Source organism: Falco cherrug, chromosome 4 (assembly GCF_023634085.1).
Source record: "Falco cherrug isolate bFalChe1 chromosome 4, bFalChe1.pri, whole genome shotgun sequence".
NCBI classification, from domain to species: Eukaryota; Metazoa; Chordata; class Aves; order Falconiformes; family Falconidae; genus Falco; species Falco cherrug.
The window spans coordinates 30212992-30233428 of record NC_073700.1 but is presented as its reverse complement, the minus strand read 5'-3'; the positions used below and the strand labels follow the sequence as shown (position 1 = coordinate 30233428).

General features: G+C 45.3%; 1 protein-coding gene across 3 annotated transcripts in view; it reads right to left on the bottom strand.

Moving 5' to 3' along the window:
- TTYH3 (tweety family member 3) overlaps positions 1–19400 on the bottom strand; it is a 74695-nt gene extending 55295 nt beyond the window's left edge. The window contains exon 1 of one of the 3 annotated variants that reach the window (XM_055709913.1): positions 19148–19400. In XM_055709913.1, the coding sequence (XP_055565888.1) occupies positions 19148–19270 (123 nt within the window). In that variant the 5' untranslated portion in view covers positions 19271–19400. The remainder of the gene's footprint in view (positions 1–19147) is intronic. The other 2 variants (XM_055709911.1, XM_055709912.1) reach the window with 2 other exon arrangements.
- Positions 19401–20437: the final 1037 nt, after the last annotated feature.

The window sequence follows — 20437 nt, the reverse complement described above, 5'->3', positions numbered from 1 at the left end:
CCTTCTTTGGAGATGGATACTAACTTCCATTTGCTTTTTGCTTTCCTTGTTTCACCAACAAATAACTGGGTGCGTACTACCTTTGACTTCTAGGCAGTTTAGGAAATGCCAGCAACAGCACACTCCACCCTTGCTGTTTGCTGCCGCCTTCCAGCACATTTGAACTGAACACAGTTACAGAACCAAGACGCTCAGTTCAACCACAAGCAGAGGTTACCTGTGTGCAGTGCATTATCACTTTCTCCTGTGCATTATGCAAGCACAATTTCCAACACAAATTTCAAAATCTGTCATTGCCTGCCTGGCAGAAGCAGTTTGTGGATGTTTAGAAGAGATCTGCCCCCCTTGTACAGAAATGAACTCATTTTGCAAACATTCAGATAACAAGTACAAACCATGCAGCAAAGTTTGGACTGCATATAACTATGGTATTTCCTGGGTTTTCCGTGTACAAATTGGCAAAGTCCATTTGTTTGCATGGACTTCCACAATATAAAGATAGCTTTTTTGGTGTTTTTAAACAGCTTCAAAACTTATGTCCAATTTGTGCGGAAAGTGGCAATAGTAAGTTTTCTCTTGGACTCTTTAAACATATCTAAGGACCATATTGCAAAAAAAGTGTCAATAAAAAAACAACACCACAAAAAAAAACCCCAACTGCACAGGGCTTCAGAACACCCTGTTTTTCTGGTTATTAGCAAGAACAGTCTTTCCAAACGCAGCACAAGGGAGGAAACATTGTGTAATGCTCCACAGTTCCCAGAACAAAGAGCGACCTCTTCTAGCACCAACCCCAGTCTGTGCACTGCAGGCTTGGATGCCACCAAACCCTTCTGCAATTTACAGATGCAAGAGAGGAAGTGGTGACACTTCAGGCAGCCAAAACTTTCCTATTAAGTCAACGATTGAAAAATGTGCAAGACAGCAGAATTCTAAGTCACTCGGTCATAATTTTAGCAGGAAACACTCCGCTCTTATCAGCATTGCTTCAAGCCACCCCTGTTATGCTAATTCAGTAACTTCTGAACACTGAAGCGCCCTTGATAGAGAGGGTCGTTGTGAAAAAATAAGTCCTTCAACACTTGTTTTCATAGCAGCTACATCTGGGGAAGAAATTACTGCAAAGCATCTACCTCCCAGCAGATCACTACTTGGATCGCTTTTAGAGGCAAAGGTACCAACACCATACGCTCTGCTGAAGCTTTACCTGCTTAGAGCTTCATAGATCCATGAAGCCTTGTCAGTATGTGCCATCCCAGCCCTCTGTGCGTGTGTCACTGGGACGCAGCCATCGAGTATGCTTCATTACCTGGGATTGCTGCTCCAAAGCCGACACCCCCCCCCCCCCAGTGTCAGCACTTGAGATAACAGCAAACAGCTCCCCTGTTGTTATTGTCACACCTGATAACTGCAGAGAGGCAAGCCATCATCTTGACATGCCTTCATCTGCCAACACTGTTCTTTTAAGACCATTCAAAGCATAATTTACATACTACTACTGATGCAGAGGTGCACTACATGCCAACTTTTGTCTAGTAAGAAAAGTGATCCCTGCAAGCTAAAAGCAAGATTTGTGCCTTTTATAGAAGGTGCTGACTGCAAATTTATTTCCCCACTTGTGATCAACCTACCCCTTACAACCTCTCACCTTGTAGTTCACTGGGAAATTGTTGCCACTTTGGACACTTGCTGTTGATATGGAGACTTTCTGCATTTCTCCACCCACCAGGCGGTTATTCATCTCACCACTGCAGATCTGCATTTTGAAAGCATCACATCCTCCCACCAATGGGCAGTCTGACTAGTCAGAAGCCCTGTGTCTTTGACCTCGAAAAACTTAAACACACTGAAACTTTCCTTCAGATAGCAACAGCAACACTACTCAGAGGACAAAATTACAAAGAAGTACGAAGTAGTACATTTTCTTTCACATCCTAGTTGATAGTTCCCTCCTCACAGCGCAGTCCTGAGCTATGCTTCCCACCAACCCCCGTTTCTTTGTTCTCTAGTTAGGTATACTGCAATTACTGTGCATTTCCATGTATATACTGCATTTTCCCTGTCTTCTCAGTGCTACCTTTAGCTTAATACCCAGTGCTTGAGATGAACCCTTTCTATCCATGAAGAACCGCGACAAGCCAGAAGCACTACAGCTGACTTAACAAGTCAAGTCCAAGGTGTTGCAGGGCCATCTGGCAGACCTCAAGGGAAAGGCTTCTTCACTCAAAACAGCTGCTGTGAACGCACCCCTGTCACAGTGTCTGCTTCTGGCACACGAGTAAGAGCAGACACCAGAGCAGGACTCTGAGTGGTGACACCAGCCCAGCTGAAGAACCAGGCTGCGGCGCTCCCTGCTCACCAGGTCCTCACGTGGCCACGTGAGTGACTATCGCCTAATCACAAACCAGGCTCTTTTCCTCCAGCAACTTAACTACTGACTGGCAGAAGAATGACAGATTTTTTTAATACAATATCTTTCAGGAAGAAAAGCCAGGAGCACACACTTTTCACTGCTGTTTTGTTTTTAACCACACATCTGGTGTTGGAAACACAGTCCCCGACATTCAAACTGGAAGTACAAGGAGGGATCCAGCAAAGGAAGAAGAAATACAGTGGACAACTAGCTGCTTCATCCACTTACTATTATGCATTTGTGTACTGCAGCATTTTGAAGCTAGAGAGTGAGGATAGATTGCTGGCCTGGAAACTCTTGGAAAGGACTATTTAATCTAGTTGCCAGCACAACATCCAGGCCACAGCCACTAGCAGCTGGGCAGTGGGCCATTCCCGCTATGAACCATCCTTGTGGCACCTCTGACCTTTGGTTCGGCAAGCCATCCAACATGCACCTTGTGGTGCTTTACGATGACTTCAGTATGTTTGCAACACCACCAAGGTGGGCCACTTCCACTAAACAACAAAAATAACATTTACCAATCCTCCAGGGAGTGCTCTCAGAAACTTTACAAAACCCCAACAACTGGGCTGTTTAAGAACAGCTGTTACGGCTGCCACCAGACCAGCACTCCCAAGTTAGAGGTTCCCCAATGCTGAATGATATCACCTTTTCTGACCGTTGCAGTTCCTGAAACATTTGCATCAGATCTACACCAGGAACCGGTGCTTAGTTACTTATTTGCTACTTGCCAACCATGTCCTGCTTAGTTTATTTTTAATTCAGTGTCTTTCAGTTCACTACTGCGGCTGGGTGGACTTTTAGCCAGCTATCTTGACTGGTGAATCACATTCCTTAGTTTTATAATAACCTTCAGCATTAGTACCTACATTTATCTTCACAGTTAACTTTGCATTTGAAAATGGCTCTTCCAAAACACCAAGCACCTTGTTACCTGCGCAGATCAGCAATTTGGCTGTTTGAAACATTGCCACAAAGAATGATTCACCAATATGTAAGCAGAAATTCCCCAGGCTGTTTATGAAATCTCCAATAAAAGATGCCACAGAAGGGAGCCAGGTGAATCTTTTTATAAATATTTTTAAGCCAGGTTGCACCAGACATTCAACTTGCACTTGAAAGATCTCAAACTTAAGATCCACCCTTCCCTACAAGGAATTTTTCTTTCTGTTCCTTGTAGACAAGTATTTTAAGCCTCATTTGTGAGCTTATTTTCAGAAAGCATCCTAATCAGGAACAAAGAGAATCAAAAACTGTAAGCTCCAGTGTAGGACTCCCAGTATCTCTTACCAAAGCTTATTCTCTAACCAGGTGGGGCTGGCAGACCTCACTAATTACAAAAACAGTAGTAAAAATACATCCACAGCAGATTCTCTGAAGTTATAAAGCAGACATGCCCTCCCTAGCTCCATCACCTCTTTTTTGTATCACCACCAGCTATCACTATTTCCTTGCCACAACGGCAACTCACAAAAGACACCAACAAGAAAAGTAGCTTGGGCCACAATACAGAGTTAGATCCGCTCCAGCCAATCACATTAGATTAGTGGGGAATGTTATCTGACTCCCAGCCTATACAGAAAACTGGATCTTGGACACGACTTTTTACAGCACTTTAGGACTGGCAGCAATTGCCAGGAATTCTTCACCCTTTTAGCAGGTGTTGAAGCTTCTGGGGAAGAGCCAGGCAGTACTTTTGACTCGCTGAAGCAATCAAACCATTCGTTACATCACCCAAAGATGGCAAAAAAAAGCAAGAGCAATTCACTAGAAAAGTTTTAAGCAGCCCCAAGATAAGATAACCTCAAGCCACAAAACAAATATCTGCAATAACTCTCATGTCTTCATATTGCTTTTTATTGAATGAAAGCAACTGGTGCATAAACTGCAGAGCAAAGTAGAGCAGAGCATCTGCTCAAACACTCTTACAAAGCATTCTGTAACTGTTCTCACTTAAATCTATGCAGCATAAACCCCACCACGATTCCTCGGGCAGTAACTGTGTGCAAGTAAAGTAGCTCTTTCCTTTATAGGTCTGCAGAAGAATGTCACTAGACATCATTAGTCTTCACTGCAGATGGAGCCAAGAGAGAAGCTTTCAATTTTGCTGGTTCTTCCCATCATCTTTAACAATAAAATAGCCAGCTCAAGTTTTTACTGAAAAGAGAAAGCAAGTTTAAATGTGTATTGAGAAAGCATTTTAAGTCTATAGACAGTACTAGTGGGGGAGAAAACACAGTACTCCGTAGCAGACAAACCTTACTCTTCCAGACTGGAGAAGGGGGTGTGGAAAGAAGGAAGATGGGTAGAAAGACAGCCAGAATATGTCCCTGGTGCCTTCAGGATTTTAATCACATTAGCTCAGACAAGGCAGCCTGCTGTACTTACACCTTGAGATCAGTAACAGCTCTCTGTAGGGTTTACCTTGGCTTGCTAACAGCCTTCTTAAGACCTTCTTACATTAGTTTAAACCTCATGCCACACACATGCATATGTGCCCTTCCTCCTTTCCTGGTTTCCCTGTGACAGCCCCGAGGTGCCACGCAGCACATGAAGCGGGATGCTCCTCTCTGCACGTCCCTGTATTTAGCCTCCTCTGCTCCACATTAATGAGGGTATTTACATGAGGGGATACTTCCTTCCTAAATTCTTTCTGCCCTTCGTCCTTACTAGGCACCATAATCCTGTTTACAATGCTCTGGTTGCTATGGAAGTGATTATATTGTCACTAGATTATACCTTCAGGTAGAAAACCTGTAAGTGAAGGAGCTTGAGCAGGTTTTTGCATATATTGGAAGACATGATAGTGCAGTCCCACACATAATGGCTAGGAGCTTTAACAGTAGCTTCTGGATGCAGAATATGACCACCAGGAATAGCATAGCATCTAGTTTTCAGTTTGTTTTCTCCTGTCATTTTCCCATCACTGGCTCCCACTATTTTACACAGTGCCCTTTCAGCTAAACAGTACGGTCCCAGCCACTTCCCTAGGACCCTGAAAACTCTTCTATATCAAAACACTATCTCTTTAGTCCAAAGATCAGGGTGAAAGAAGTGACAAGATCACATAACCAAGCTCCACAACTCTAACTGCCCTTTTGTTGATTACTGCCTTTTATAGAGCAAGGATTTAGAGAGCAGAAGCAAGAGAGACAGACAGTCTCAAATCTGCCACGCTCTGTGAGACGCATGACTAACCCAGCTTGAGCTAGCAGAACAGGACAGTGTACGTGCCTAAAATGTGTAACCCCACGTGGAAGCCTATTCACCAGGAGCACAAGCATAGGGGGTTATCTGGGTGCTGCCGGGAAGTTAAATACACAACAGCTAAGAGTGCAGCATAAATAGCTTAAAGACCCCATTCCTTGCAAGTAGCTGGGAATCAAACAAGACACTTCCCTACCTACTGAGACCCCACTCAGCAGCACTGGAGGAGCTTTAGATCTTCAAAGCCAGGATTGTACAAGGAGCCAGCACCCCAAGGACAGCATTGACGCTCACATGCAACAGCTAGCATCGTTCCCCCAACCGATGGTGTTATGTATGTACACATGCATGCCTCTGAACTCCTTCTCACTTGCAGCGCAGTTTCAGCCATCAGGACGCTTACCTAGATCAGGCAATACAGAAATACTGCAGTAGAACCCAAAGAGCCATTGTATAATCCAAACCACAGCTGCACCAAGAACAAGATTCTTATCCTAGTATATTTAATGTTTGGACTACAAGAAGAATATATAACTCGCAGTTAACGTCAAACCTTGCACCACATAATACTTCTTTATTGTAGGATTAGAACAATGTGACAGTTCTGTTAGAACAGGACGTGTGAAACAGGGGAATAAAAAAAATTCCTCACCAAGAATAAAGCCAAGGACTGTGCTGTAGTTTCCAGAAGCTCTCAGCCCTGCTTACAGTTAGCCTGTGTTCACAGCACATGGGAGAGACTGCTCACTGACCAACGTCCAAGTGCAGCTACACACAAAATACTCAGGATCTCTGTTTTCCCAGGAGAAGTGACCAGTGTCTCGTCAGAAGACAACATGTCAAAGGCTAGCTGAGTACAGTTCCAAGGATCAAAGTCTTGTAGGACTAGTTTTAGTATGAAAGAAGTGGTGGTGTATGTGTTTGCGAGTAGGAAGAAAAGAACTAATTCGCTGCTGGATCCCATCTGAGGGCATGGATGTTAGAAGGAAAGCTCAGCACTCACTACACCAGACATCAAATAGCAAATTTCAGCTTTGGAGGGGAAAACAAACAAACATGCCTGGTTTGAACTCAAACTTTGATGAGCATTCAAGGCCTATCCTTGAAACTGGTTCTTTCTTAGGAACCTTATATTTCATTTATTACACCAAATAATCCAGATCACTTACTGAAGCCAGCACAAGTAAACTAAGCCTGATACTTAAAGTCAGTGCTGGAAGTCCTGGTCATAGGTTATTCCTGCAGAACTACATTTCACCTATTGGAAATGCCCCTGCTATGGTCCAAGAGGAGTATCTTCTCCCAGGCTGCAGTGCAGCTGACAGCAGCAGAAGGTGATTCAGATCTACTCACCAAGCAAACTTGGATCTGCAGTCCTCTTCAGCACTGGGAACATATTAAGAGGTGGCTTAATCACAGGCAGAAGACACAATAGCTAGCAGATAACTATAAAAAGTCTTATTACTGCTCCCAAATACAAGAAGCAGCTTCTCAGAGCAACATTTTCTGGAGAACAAAATTAACAGCAATGAAACGCTATTGCAGCCAACTAACTTTTAAGAGTTGCAACAAATACACAAACACCAAAAAGGCTGAAAGGGCACTGGATTGAGACACACATGTGACCCAGCAAGCAGCTGCCCCTGGAAGAATTTCAGACTTAATTCTTCAGGTCCATGTATTTGTATCTTAACACACCAAAGGGGCATTAGGGTAACCAGATCCCCACATGTTCTCATCATCTTCTGCTGGGAGAGGAGGCAAGCTCAGTTTGTCCCTTCCTCCTTCTTCCATAACCTCCATGTCACCCGAGGCAAAAGCTAAGCTACACTAATAAAAACAGCAGAGCTAGCCTAAACTGTCCAATCTTGTTATTTACACCTCAGCAGAATGCTCCCAGCATCTACTATCACTCATATGGCTTCTCCAAGGGCTGCCTGTAATGCACAGGCATTGGAAGTACATCCCAGAATACCATTTGTTCACACAGAGAATTTTGTCAACAGCATTAGACACATTTCACATTCATCACCTTTAGTTTACCGTTTAATATTAAAGCATTTAAAATGCTGAAGAGATTTTAACTTGCAGCATGTCAATCCGAAAAAGGTCGAAAAACAACTCCTGCAGCGATCAAGAGGGTCACCCTTAGAGCACTCAAACTGCTCCAGAACATGGTCTCCAGGACCAGCCAAGAACTTTACCAGGATCTTTACCTGGTTGGTCCTTATGAGAATGAAAGGCTATTTTAACCATGTAAATTTGTTGCTTCCACTAATTTGTCTACTCAGGTTGATTCAACATCCGTTGTCTAGCCTATAGATGTATATATCCAAAATTCTTATAAAGAACAGCCAGTGATCCAGCATATTTGGCCTCACAAAGGATGAAACCCTGTCCTACCTAAGCTCTATGCACTACTCAGTCTCATAAGCTGGCAGTAGCTCAAAGTGCATGGGAAGAGGAAAAGAAGGACAAGCAGAAGACATCGGTCACCTTTTGAAATACTAAGGCACACAGGAAGCATTGTACAGTGCTTTGAAAATAGCACTCTCATCTAAAGACTTCTGTTTTGCTACAGGAAAAGTGTCAAGCAAATCATTCCATTCTCACTGGATGCGTTATCTGCGCTTTCCACTAAATTCAGATAGAAAAAGACCTAAAGCACAGCTGATCCATTTTTTTCCCCTGCCTCCTACTACAAGTGAAACGTTTTCCCTCTTAAGGGAGCATGAACATTAATACTTGCCATTGACTAGAAGCACCTCCAATCTAGTCCTGTGCAACAGCTCACATTTACTCAAGTCCAAGGCAGTCTGTCTAACCTTACTCAAGTTCAAATCCTAAGAAAAAAAGGCAAGCCTGTCTTTCTATTTGTATCCATGCAAGCCTACTGACAGCCAGCAGTCTCCATCCCTAGCCTTTCCCTAGGTCTGTGCCTTTTGATATTGCTTGCACCTGACAGTCTGTCAGTCCAAAGCTAAATGGAGATGATGTTTTCAGGGTCTACTATTGCATCTATGGGGATCGTAACAAGTGAGTTGCAATAGGGTAGAAATAACAAGTCCTTCCCTGAAGTCCTTTCAGCCTTCCCTCTACTTCTGGGGTGGCGGGAAGTCACACAACTATTCAAGTATTTCAAAGATACCAGAAGTAGCACAAACTTCTCTCAGAAGACCCCAGTCATCTGTTGCTGGGGTTTACCCACATAAATTAGTTCCGAAAATTACCTTCCTTTGTATTTCAGAAACAAGAAGAGATTACAGAATAATAGAAGTTTACTATTCATTTCCCCCCTGCCTCCCACCCCAGAAGACAAAAAAAAAAAAGTGTACCTGGTACTTTCATCTGTTCCCCAATTTCCCAACAGCAGAAGGGGCACTGTTTGCAGAGCCTGCAACTGCTCCTGTTACATTCTTACTCCAAAAGCACAATTCCCTCAGGTGCTAAAATTTTAAGAAAAGATGCTTGTGTAACTTTTCATTAGATTCTCCTTCCTCTTTTCTCTCCTTGAAAGTTACATTATTACACCTCCCTAGGAAAAGAAATATTTATAAGCAGGACAACTCCACCCTTTCCTCTTAGTTAACACCACAAGGCAAAATACAGCCAGAAGTCAGCCGCTACACACTCTCGGCTATTGCTTCATTTCTCTGCCTTTCCACGTTCCTCACCAAAAGCCAAACCGAGTAAAGGCTCGCCACATCTGCATTCGCCAAAAATCTACGATTTGTGCAACTGATGCAGCACAGCTTATTACAGCTGCATAATTATAAGTCCATGGCTGGGTATCTAATTAAAGGAGGAATGAATTAATGAGTTTTACCAAAGGCTTTTGAGTCACCATTATAATTCTCACCCTTAATCAGCAGCAGGACACTCAAAGGACAGCGTGAGCAGGATCAAGAGCAGAGAGGGGGGATAAACCACCCCCAGCTGATGCATCCCCCATCATGTTCCTGTCCAACGTGTCACTGTCATTCAGACCCTGACAGCCAGATCAAACCCAGCAGGAAAACGCCTAGGCCTTTTGGACAGCTGAATACAAAAACGCTTCCTGAAGCTGCCACAAAGCACACACCAGCCTTTGAACGCCGAGAAGCAGCGAGATGCCGGGCGAGAGGCTCTGCAGAGCGCTGACTCCACGGCTTTCATTCATCCACGGCCCCAGCCCCCACCCAGCGCCAACAATTACAGTTCAGTCTCAGGCTCCCAAGGAGGCAGAAATTGAAAACACGTTTTCATTGAAGCACAGCTTGAATTTCATGAATTCCATTACTCTCTACTTTCTCAGCATTTCCTGGAGTGAATACTGTAAAACAAGGGAGAAAGGGGGCAGGGGGCTGTATGCGAGGAAGCAATCATACGCCACCCCTCTGACCGTGCCAGTCTGAGAACAGAGTACAGAGGCACTTGCAGCAAGGAAGCAACATAAAGGAGGATTATTCCTAAACTGAAGAAAATAAGTATATACTAAACATCATTTTAGGGAGGAAGGAAAATAACAAACTGCCAGAGGCCTCAGAACAGTAACATCATCCGTTACAACCAGCACTTAAATAGCAAGGCAACAGCCACAGCCTTGATGCAAAGCACAACAATTTCAGCATTGCAACAGAAAGCATCTCTTTGGTACTACAGCAAGTATCAAAACTACCGGTTTATCAGCTACAGGAACTTGAGCACACAGTTAAACTGCAGGAAAGTCTACTCCAAGAGCATGAAGTACAGTGAGGTCATACTCTGCCCACCACATAATTCTGAAATCTACTATGTAACACTAAAGCAATTATAATTATCAAAGAAAACAGGCAGTACCAAGCAATGGGTCATTTTTTCCACATGTACAGTTGGAACCCAATCACCTTTGGAATTACTCGGGTTTGCTAATAACACCCTATGGATAGCTCTGACACCAGTACCAATACTCTTGGTTCCTTCACTGACACCCTCTTCTCTCTCTCCCCCCCAGCTTGGGCCTTATCTTCAGGAGCATTACATCATCTACTGCACTGAGCCCTCCTTGTAACAGACACTATTATGCAACTGAAGTGCCTCCATTTGGATTTTGGCATTATTTTGAATTTCGGTGTTGAATAGAAGGCTTGTTTAAATTCCCTGCATGAACAGCAGCATTTTACAGACTGAAAAGGGTGTCCATGCACAGACACCAACACTGGCACAACAACGTGTCTGAATGTGTTATACATTTGTGAAACATCCATTCCCCACATTCCCGTTTCCCCTCGTCCAGGAATAAATCCAGCATTGTTAGGACTGATTAGCAATATCTTTCATCCCTAATTTCACACTACAAAGGACTTTCATGCATATGCACGTGTGGCACCATTCTGAGAAGTCTGCCAGAAAAAGCATTTAGCACCTACTGAGGAAATCACAATCTGAGGGTGCAGCTCCAGTTTAAGTGAGGGTGAAGGGGACTGTCAGTTCTTTTCCCTGGATGATTTCAATGCTGCTCTTACTATTGGAAAAAAAAATGTTCATCTGTTAAAATAAAAACTTAAAAAGAAGTCTGGCACGTATTATATCTGCTGAAGCAAGCAACCCGATAACCACGTGAAAGCACACATTATTACAAATGTCACCCTCATATCCAAGTGTTTAGAGATGGAAATTGGTACAGGTAATACAACTGAGTTACACCAACTGCTGTGTCTGTGTACTGCACGCTAACCTACTTTTTTTTTTTTTGAAAGAGAACAGCCTTGCAGCTGTAAGCGCACAAATGACTACTTTGGAAGAAAACACACATTTGTGGCTTACCAAATGTTAGCTCTCACAATTACAAGATCAAACTCAAAAATGACAAGTGGCTCGTTATACAGAAACGTAAAGAAGTTTGAAATTAAAGGTTTGCAGTGTTTTGTTCTTACTATATTAAATTAACTAGGAAAAAGAAATAGCATCAGCATGGATTGCCCCACAGTGACAATCCACTAGGTACCTGCAGACCCCTTCACCACACAGCAGAAGTTATTTCTGGCTTGTGGATAAACATAACCAATTCCTGTTTTTTCACCACTGCAATACAACTACTGTCATCTGAAAGTGCATCTCCAGGGCAAAAAATCTTGTGTGAACTTGATCCTCCTTGATTTTGGCTCACCTGTCTTGTTAATTGTCATCATCAGCTAAAACAAAGAACTGGTAAGATGACATACCCAGAAAGTACAGACAAGCCTTGCTGAGAGAGGAGCAGGGTTACTGGGTTTTGATTTTCTTATTATTAGAGACAACTCTCCAGCATATATCAGCATGTTTGAGTCTTATCTATGTCTTAAAAGTGAGAATTAGAGTTCAGTACAGAAGGTAATCCTGATATATTCCAAGTCTCAAGTTACTCAAGTCTCATCTGAATCTTAGAGCAAATAAATTCCCAGACATCACGTCCCTTCCCCCAGCTATGGGAATTACATTCAGTTGAAAACAAGCCAAGTTCTCCTACCCACTCAAGGGGAATGGGAAATCTCAGCCTAACTGGTGGAAGGTTTATTACTGAAAGATAAAACAGAATCAAGAGGAGAAATGACAATCATCAAGAGCTTAGTTGCAAACAAGATGCTGACTCCCCTCCATCTCAAGACAATTACGAGTGAGCACCGTCTTACTCAGTGCTTGCCTGCAGCCACCCAAGCATATTCACTTGACATCAAAGAAAATAAAGAACAACCTCAGAAGAAGCATTAGCCATCACTGGTTAGTCTCCAGCGTGCTGATCCCTACAGGTACAGAAGTGTCCCCAGAAAGGAGCTGACCAGGCAAGCTCTGCCACAACAGTCTTGCCACATCAACACAAAGAGCATGATCACCGATTTTAGACTTCACCCTTTCCATCAGCAAGTGTGCTGATGGGGGGGGGGGGGGGGGGGGAAGGGCTGTAAAACTAGCCTTGCCCTAAAAGGAGAAAAAAAAAAACAAAACAAAAAAAACAAAAAAAGGAAAGAAATGCCAAGGGATTGGAGGGTGCTTGTCCTTCCAACTGTCCGTTCTGAAGACACTTAAGAAACCTGATGTGACAGGGGCACGTAACTTTTGTATCTCTCATTCTCAACAGACAGGTTTTTGTTTACAGGCTCAGAATTAAAACTAATACCAAAATACAAGTAAGCGATCAAGACTACTTGTGGCACAGCTCCCTAAATCCACATTCAAAGCTTTGGGATTGAATCAGAGGAAAGCACCTGACTTCCCATCCTTAATCCCCAGTCATGCCTAACGGGATATGTTTTTCTAGGTAAGAATTTCTCACTTTCCCTAATAATGAAAAATACGAAGCATTAAAACTCCACACCAACAGCTGCTTGAAGCACTGCTTGTTTTATTGAATCTGCATTTAAACAAAGGCTTTTTGTTAACCTGAAGAGCGAGGATTTTTCCTCTATTCAAAGAGGCATTAAGAATTGAGGGGAAGGGGGAAAACAAAAAATATAAAGGGATGAGATGGTAAGACTAAACTAATTTTGAATAGTCCTTTCTCCAGAACACTAGTGATCAGGCTTTGCAGCTAGACACCAAGATAAGCTTCTTAAGTACCTGCATCATTTTGGTGGCAAACTGAAGGTTACAAACCCTCATCTGCATTTTCAGTTCCTGTTTTGACTCCCTTTTTCCAAAGCAAATACAAAACATAAGGTTCTTTAATGTCAGCTCCTCCAAACTGATAAAAAACACTTGTGTACATACAGGGTAAGTGCAACATTCAGGTAGCGCACAGAGGAGGTACGCGCTTACCCCAAGATTTACCTGATAACCTCCACGCCAGGAGACATAAGCTGTTAAACTCTCATTAAAAAAAATAAAATAGGATTTAAGAGGACAAATGTCTTGGTGCAGATGCACCAAGGCGTCAGTGGCAGGCCACCACCTGACCAGACTAATGTTTTTAACTCTGATTCTGCTCTTCCAGCTAAGACCAGCACGATACCTTCAGAGCGCCATATGCCGCACAGAGGTCTCCCAAGACTGAGAAGCTCACCAGGCCTGGCAAAAGCACCTTCTCTGTGCAGGATTAACTTTAAGGATCCTACCCAGACAAAGCAAGCATGGTTTACATCTTTGCACACTCACTTGCATCTCCTTCTCTCCTCCCCCTACAACGTGTTTCACATTTCTCCAAGTCACCTTTTACCCCTCTGTGTGTACTTTGGTCTGCTAAAACCTTACACTGAGAACAGTTAACTTTTTTTGACCAGAGTAAGGTAATCTACAGTCAGGGTTTCCAGATACTGCCAGTTCTCAGGAGACCATCTGAAAACGTAGCAGCACAGCACGGGTCAGCAAAAAAGTAGGGCTGCAGACAGAAAGCTGGCAAAGGTTGATTTTCTGCCTGTCTGCATACCATATGCTGCTGCATGACTGGATGTATGGTCAACAGAAGCCATTGTATGCCCATCTTTGGTAAAAAAGAAATTGTCTTTATTCTAAATTTTTGGTTATCCATTATGCTGCAGTTCCCTGTTAAAGGCTCTTCCAGATCAAGGAAAAGGAATCAGACTACAGCACCAATTTGCTGATAAGAGGCATTACTGCGTGGTTACTCATACAACCGAGACCAATGAGTAAAGGGAAGAGGGGATTTACTCTCAGTTCTTAAAAACCTAAAAGCAACTTTAGTTTAATTAGAAAACATTGCATTCTACTAACCAGGGTCACCCAACCCTTCTGGAAACATGAGCAAACTAGTGCTACAGCAGGATAGCTGATCAGACCTTGGAAGTGGTCCACCTATTCTTGAAAGAGCCCTTCATTCTAACCCCTTTAAGAAAGGCACATTACCCTCTGACTTTAAGCCAACTAGACAAAAACACGTCATCCAACTTGACTTATACACATGTTTCCAATTTACAGAAAGACTCTGGGTTTCAAAATTGAAATAAGACGCCAGTACAGTAGAGGAAGTTCTAAAACAATCTCTATAATCCAAGTTTTTTGGCAGTTTAGGCTCCATCATGCTTCTCCAGCCAAGAAATACTTCCAAAGATGACATTAGTTGTTATGTGTAGGGAAACAGCCTCACAGAGCCAGAAAGTACCTGACAGAATCGATTCCTTGCTGAACCTTTGGCTACAGGTTCAAACACACATGCCTTGGATTAGAGTCTGCAAGCCAAAAAAAGGGAAGCATCATTGGGCTTACACAGCACCTTTCACTGCTAGGTCCCCCCCAACACATATATAGCAGTAGAAAAAAGAATGTTACAACACAAAAGCACTGACAGATGTATGATAGCAAAATAGCAAACTCCTGGGTGACAACACTGAAGAGACCATCTCAAAACCAAGGACTAGAACATACCCCTGTTCTTCTCAATGCTTCCTTTAGCTTGGTTCTGCATTTTAATTAGCATGAATCAATCATCCAGTCTTTTTCCAAAGCACATACAGTTGCCATTACACCGACTACCCATGCATTTGCAGTTCTGACTCACAGAAAAAGCATGAGTGTGGTGCAAGGAAACAATTTCACAGATGCTGGATAATTTTGCTTTATTCTAACCCGATTCACACATAACCCATGTGTTTACACAGATTCAGGTCAATGTTGCCATTTTCCAGCAATCAAGAAAAGCATAAATTAGAGTCAAGGTGCTCTGTAGCTTAGCTTTTACAGCCCCTTCTTCACTGTTTATAGTACACTTTCCAGCATACAGTGAGACTTAAGGGCTACAATAAAATGTTGTAGGCTCCTTTTCTTTTGGTACCAAAAACAGAGTCTCAAGCAGATATTCCATTACCTGTTGTTGTGCCGAATTAAAAAGCTATTCAGCTTTTCTATTTCTTTCCAGCATGTAGCCTCCACGCTACCTCAAGGCTCTTAAGCAACCCTACCCTGAGAAATGAAGTGCATTCAATGCCATGCAACTAAGTCACAAGTCGAAGTACTTGTATTACTAAACAGATTAAACTAGCACAGCAGCAGTCTCAGGGCCATCTTACTGTTTCAATTAACGAATTGGAAAGTAAGTGGACAGTACTGGTAAGATCATCATCATTTATTCAGCAGGAAAAGGCATGGAGACCAGAACTGGTATCAGCATGATGCCATCAGAAGGAGCACGAGCTTTGCTCCATTTTTACATTCCCTTCACTCCAGTTTGTGACTCACTATACAATGAAAAGGCTTTGCAGAGCACTGCAGTATGACTCAGATGAGAATACAGCCAGAACAAAACTGTTCATATCAAGATATCTTCAACCCAAATGATTCATGGGAGGATTAGGAAAAGAACTGGTCTGATAAGATCCTCTATAGGGATGACCCTATGAAGCAAGCCCTGCAAGAAGCACAAGGAAGCAGCTCTGACAGGACTCACCAGCATGCCAACCCCCCCGGTGAAGAAGGATCACAACCCCAGCTCATGCTACATTGAAGCTCACCTCCATTCTCCCAGAAAAAGGAAACAACTAGTTGTACTGCTGTCCACAGCTTGCCATGAGAGAAGTGAAGCATCTGAAGAACATACATATACATAGACATTTTTAAAGAATCTTGTCCAGAAGGGAATGATCTGTTCTGTTCCTCCACACTTGCACACACTGTTCCAACCTAACGTGAGAAGATAAGTAGTAAGTAATACCAAGAGAGCATTTTAGAGACCAATTCAGGTGAAAAAGGTATGCAGCCAAAGCCTGCAGCTGCATTGATCTCAGCCCCTGGCAGCAACATTGCCATAAGTTTTTCTCATGCTCTCAGACAAAAGAAGGAAGCCCCTGTAGGTTGGTACACAATGGACACAGCCACCTTGAGGCAGGCTTGTACACAGTGGGTGTCCCTCCTGCTCTGACATAAGAGACTACATGTGACAGAACATCATAACTAGCCACTAGATCTATATCCTTCTGATATTCCCCACCATCCAGGGTCCCAGAAGACAAAACAAAGACCTAGACTTCAAAGACCAGCAGCATGTGCTTATCTGTGAGCTACATGTGCTTGAGGCAGGTTTCAGGGGACAACAGCATGTCTGCTGCTTCAGTGGAATAGGGGCTTGCACATTACAGTAATCCTTGCTAGGTGGAGGTGGAAAGGCTGTTAAATCAGCAGCCTCTTCACCTGTGGGAGCAACAAGTGATATGACAACATTCAAATCCAAGCCACTGTATTTCACTTTTTGTTGAAATGGGATGTTCAGTTGATGCACGAGTTCAAACCCTATCATCAAAACATGAGTACAAGGAAAAAAAAAAAAAAAGTAGGTCTTCACGAAGATGTTACTAAAGAAAACAGTTTCCTAAGGAGAGAAATGTTTTCTCTTGGTCATGGGTTGGGAAATCTTTTCTAGAGGCAGTGAAGAATCAGAAAGGACACACTGCTTCCTTCCCCATAACAAATCAGAGTAAAAATGGACACTGAGCCCTGCCATATGCTTATTTATGACAACAGTCTAGCTACTCAATGACTTGAAGTCATGGAAACTTAAGAGGTATTTTCAGTTTAGTAAAGGTAATCCTTCCTTACTAGGGACACTCTGCCCTTTCCCATCCCCACAAGCTCCCAGCTAGCATCCCCCAATGACATCTCTTCAGCCACTGCAGAACCCAAACACAAGCATGCAGTTTAACAGTTTATACTTAAGAACCAAGGTATCAACCACTAATGGAACAGAAAACAGAAATACACACAATTTGTGCCAATAAGACCTACAAAGAAGAGAAAAAATAAGCATAATTTCAATTAAGAAATAGACTTTCTTATTTTCAGGACAGATACGATCTTGGCCACTAAATACAAAAGGTTCCCAAAGAAAAGGGGAGACTATGCCAGCATAGGCTGCAAACTAGAGCAAGAGATGAAAAATCATAACAAAGCTAATAGAAAATGCTAGAATTTAAACCAAAAGGCCTTCGGACCAATTTAAAGCATGAGAGAGCATTTAGCATTACAGTTCCCGCTCCTGGATTAAGTTTCCCTGTTTCACTGCATTAGAATTAATCTACGTGGCTACGAACTCCCAAGTCAACTTGCAGAGCCACAGCAGCTTCGTTATGTAACCGGCGACACCGATACCACGGCTGCGTTACTGGAGCTTGCCTGCTGTCCCTCACCGACGCCGAAACCAGCAAAGCTGCTGCTGCTCCAACAACCCTCCTGACAACAGACACTCCGGTAACCCAGACGTTCAGGGTTGGATTTGATAAGACATCCTCTTGCAAGCTGATGCTAAGACTTTAAAGGCCATCTACTGCTGTGCAAGAAGTCCTTAATATCATCAAGGGAGGGGAGGCAGCTACACAGAAGGACAGCAGAAGGCTTTAAGTCAGAAAGTTATAATTGTAGAAAAATTATCGGACAAACGAACACAGCCCCAGATTTCTGTGAGGAGCGCCTTTAAACAATTTAAGTGAAAAAAACGTACATCTGCTCTCTATTCAAAGGTCAATGAGTGTTTGTTTCACGATAACACGCTCCCAAGAACATCTTTCCATGACCTCTTAACTTGTGATCTTCAGCATCTCATATCCCTTGTTTTAAAGGCAGCTACCCTCTGAGGTCATGGAAATACGGTTAAACTGCTGTGCAGCGTTACATCTGCGTGTGGCCATCTTGAACTCTGCTGAGCCAAGGGAACTAGAAGACATTAACAAACTGAAGCCCCAAATACAAAAGTTAGGTCAAAAGCCTGTTTTGTTTACAGGTTTAAAGATATTTCTTTGCATCCCCCATTGGTCTTTAAACACACCGCTCATGTTTTGCTCTAGCTTCAGCTCAGAGCTCTGTTCACCTGCGTAAAGCTAAAAGGCAAACCATGCTGCTTCCTGAAGTATTTTCAACACCTTTTACTTGTAGGATAAATGAGAACTGTTCAGATGCCCTGGCGTTTCTGCCCACGTGCATGACAGCGGGCTGCGTATATAGGACACCGCAAATATGTTCAGAAAAGCAAAATGGTGTTTTCAAAACCAGAGACCGTGGCAAAACGAGGCAGCAGAGCCACTGCAGCTCTGTTCCAAGACGACAGCAGAGAACACAGATGTCAGAGCACACAGATTCACTCCACAATCATTTTAATTACAAGCCAAGCCAACCAAGCACAGGATACAGGCTAAGCAGCATTTAAAAAAAAAAAAAAAAAAAAGGCTGAGCGGCGGCACATAAGTGTTGTGCGAGCACCTTCCCGTGCACTTGATGCTAACGGCGCCCCCGGGCACCGAATCCCCCGCTGCCCGGCGGCAACAGCCGGTGCTGGCGCGGCGCTGCGGGCCGATGGCGGGAGCCGGTTACCGGCGGGGGGCTGCGCGGGGCCCGGCCCGGGGGTCCTTTCACCTTCTACTAAGAACCGGGGCTTCCAGCAAGCAGGGGGCAGCTCGGGGGGTCCCGCTCACCCCGCCTCCCGCCCGGCGGGGAGCCGGCCCCACACCTACCCCTCACGGGGCGGGCGACTGGGGGGGCCACGGCGCCCACAGACACCCACCCGAGGGGCCCCCTCCTCCTCCACTGCACCCCCTGCCCCAGGCGGCCCACGGTTGCGCCAATAGCCCCCCCAGCCCCCGCGCACGGACCCACCTGCTGGTACTCGGCGTCGTGCGGTCGGAAGTCGGCGGCGGTGAGCTCCCAGCGCAGGCTGAGGTGCGGCAGGCGGTGCAGCAGGCTCACCCACCAGGGCGGCGAGTAGCTGACGCCCGCCATGCCGCCTCGCCTCACCTCACCCCGACCCACCGGCCATGGAGCGCCGCCGCCCGCGCTGCTCGTTCGCCCGCCCGCTCGCCTCCCTGTTCAGCCGCGGCCCGGCCGGCGGCCCCGCATGGCCGGCACCCCCCGCCTCCTCCCGCCGCGCCGCTCGCTCCCTCTTTGTTCGCCGAGAGGCTCCACCGCCCCCGCGCCCGGCACCGCCCGCCCGCTCCCATTGGCGCCGCCGCGCCGCGCCCCGCCCCGCCCGCCGCCGGCCCTCAGCACCGCCCCGGCCCCGCCGCCCCCCGCGGCCGCTCGGTTCGGCCCGGGCCGCGCAGCCCGTGGTGCCGCCCGCTGCCCCGGCAGCCGCGCCTCGCTGCCACCGCCACCCGTGCTGCGACATGGCGGCGCGGGGCCGCGTGTGGCGGAGGGCGGGCGTCCCCCAGCCGGCGTCGGACGCTGCCCCCTGCCCTCACGGCAGCACCTTCCCGCCACGGTGGCCCGAGGGGGAGCCGGCCCCGGGCGCCTAGCGTGGCAGCGAAGCGCTGCTCCCGGGCCTCCGGTGCCAACACCTTGCGCCTCTTCCCCCGGCGCTGGCTCCCTCTGCGCTTCCCCAGACGGTCCTGGCTTTTCCAAAGGGCGAGGGGGAAATTTCTAGAAGTACTGAGGTGCCTAGAGATTCAGACGGGCGCCTCGGGGAAGGGGTGCAAGCGCACGGGGCCTTCCCTCGTGCCACAGAGCCGTCAGGCGTGCCGGGCCTGCCCCCAGAGCCTCGCCCAAGCCACTTGTAGCACTTGTCGGCTTCAAGGGACTTGGGACTGTCGGCTTGTTTTGACAGCTACTGCAAATTAAACCCCTCAATGCTGAAGCAGCGGCAGCCTATTGCCGCATCAGGCCCTGCCTGCCGTCATGGTGCGAGCACTGCTCCTCGCAGAGCCGCGTGGGAACAACTTTCCCAAGGATTACACTCCGACCTGAGGACAAAAACTTTTTGTTTCTTCTTAATCAGAACATAACCAAACTATTTTTAGACTTAAAGGTAAAAAATACAAGCATACCCTCTCAGGGGCATGTGTCAGAAACCAGTAAGCGGTACATAAATAGTTTGGATAACTTTAGGATAGCATTGTAAAATAGCAAAGGTAACAGTAAGCAGCAGCAATCCCAAATTCATTGGCTTCATTA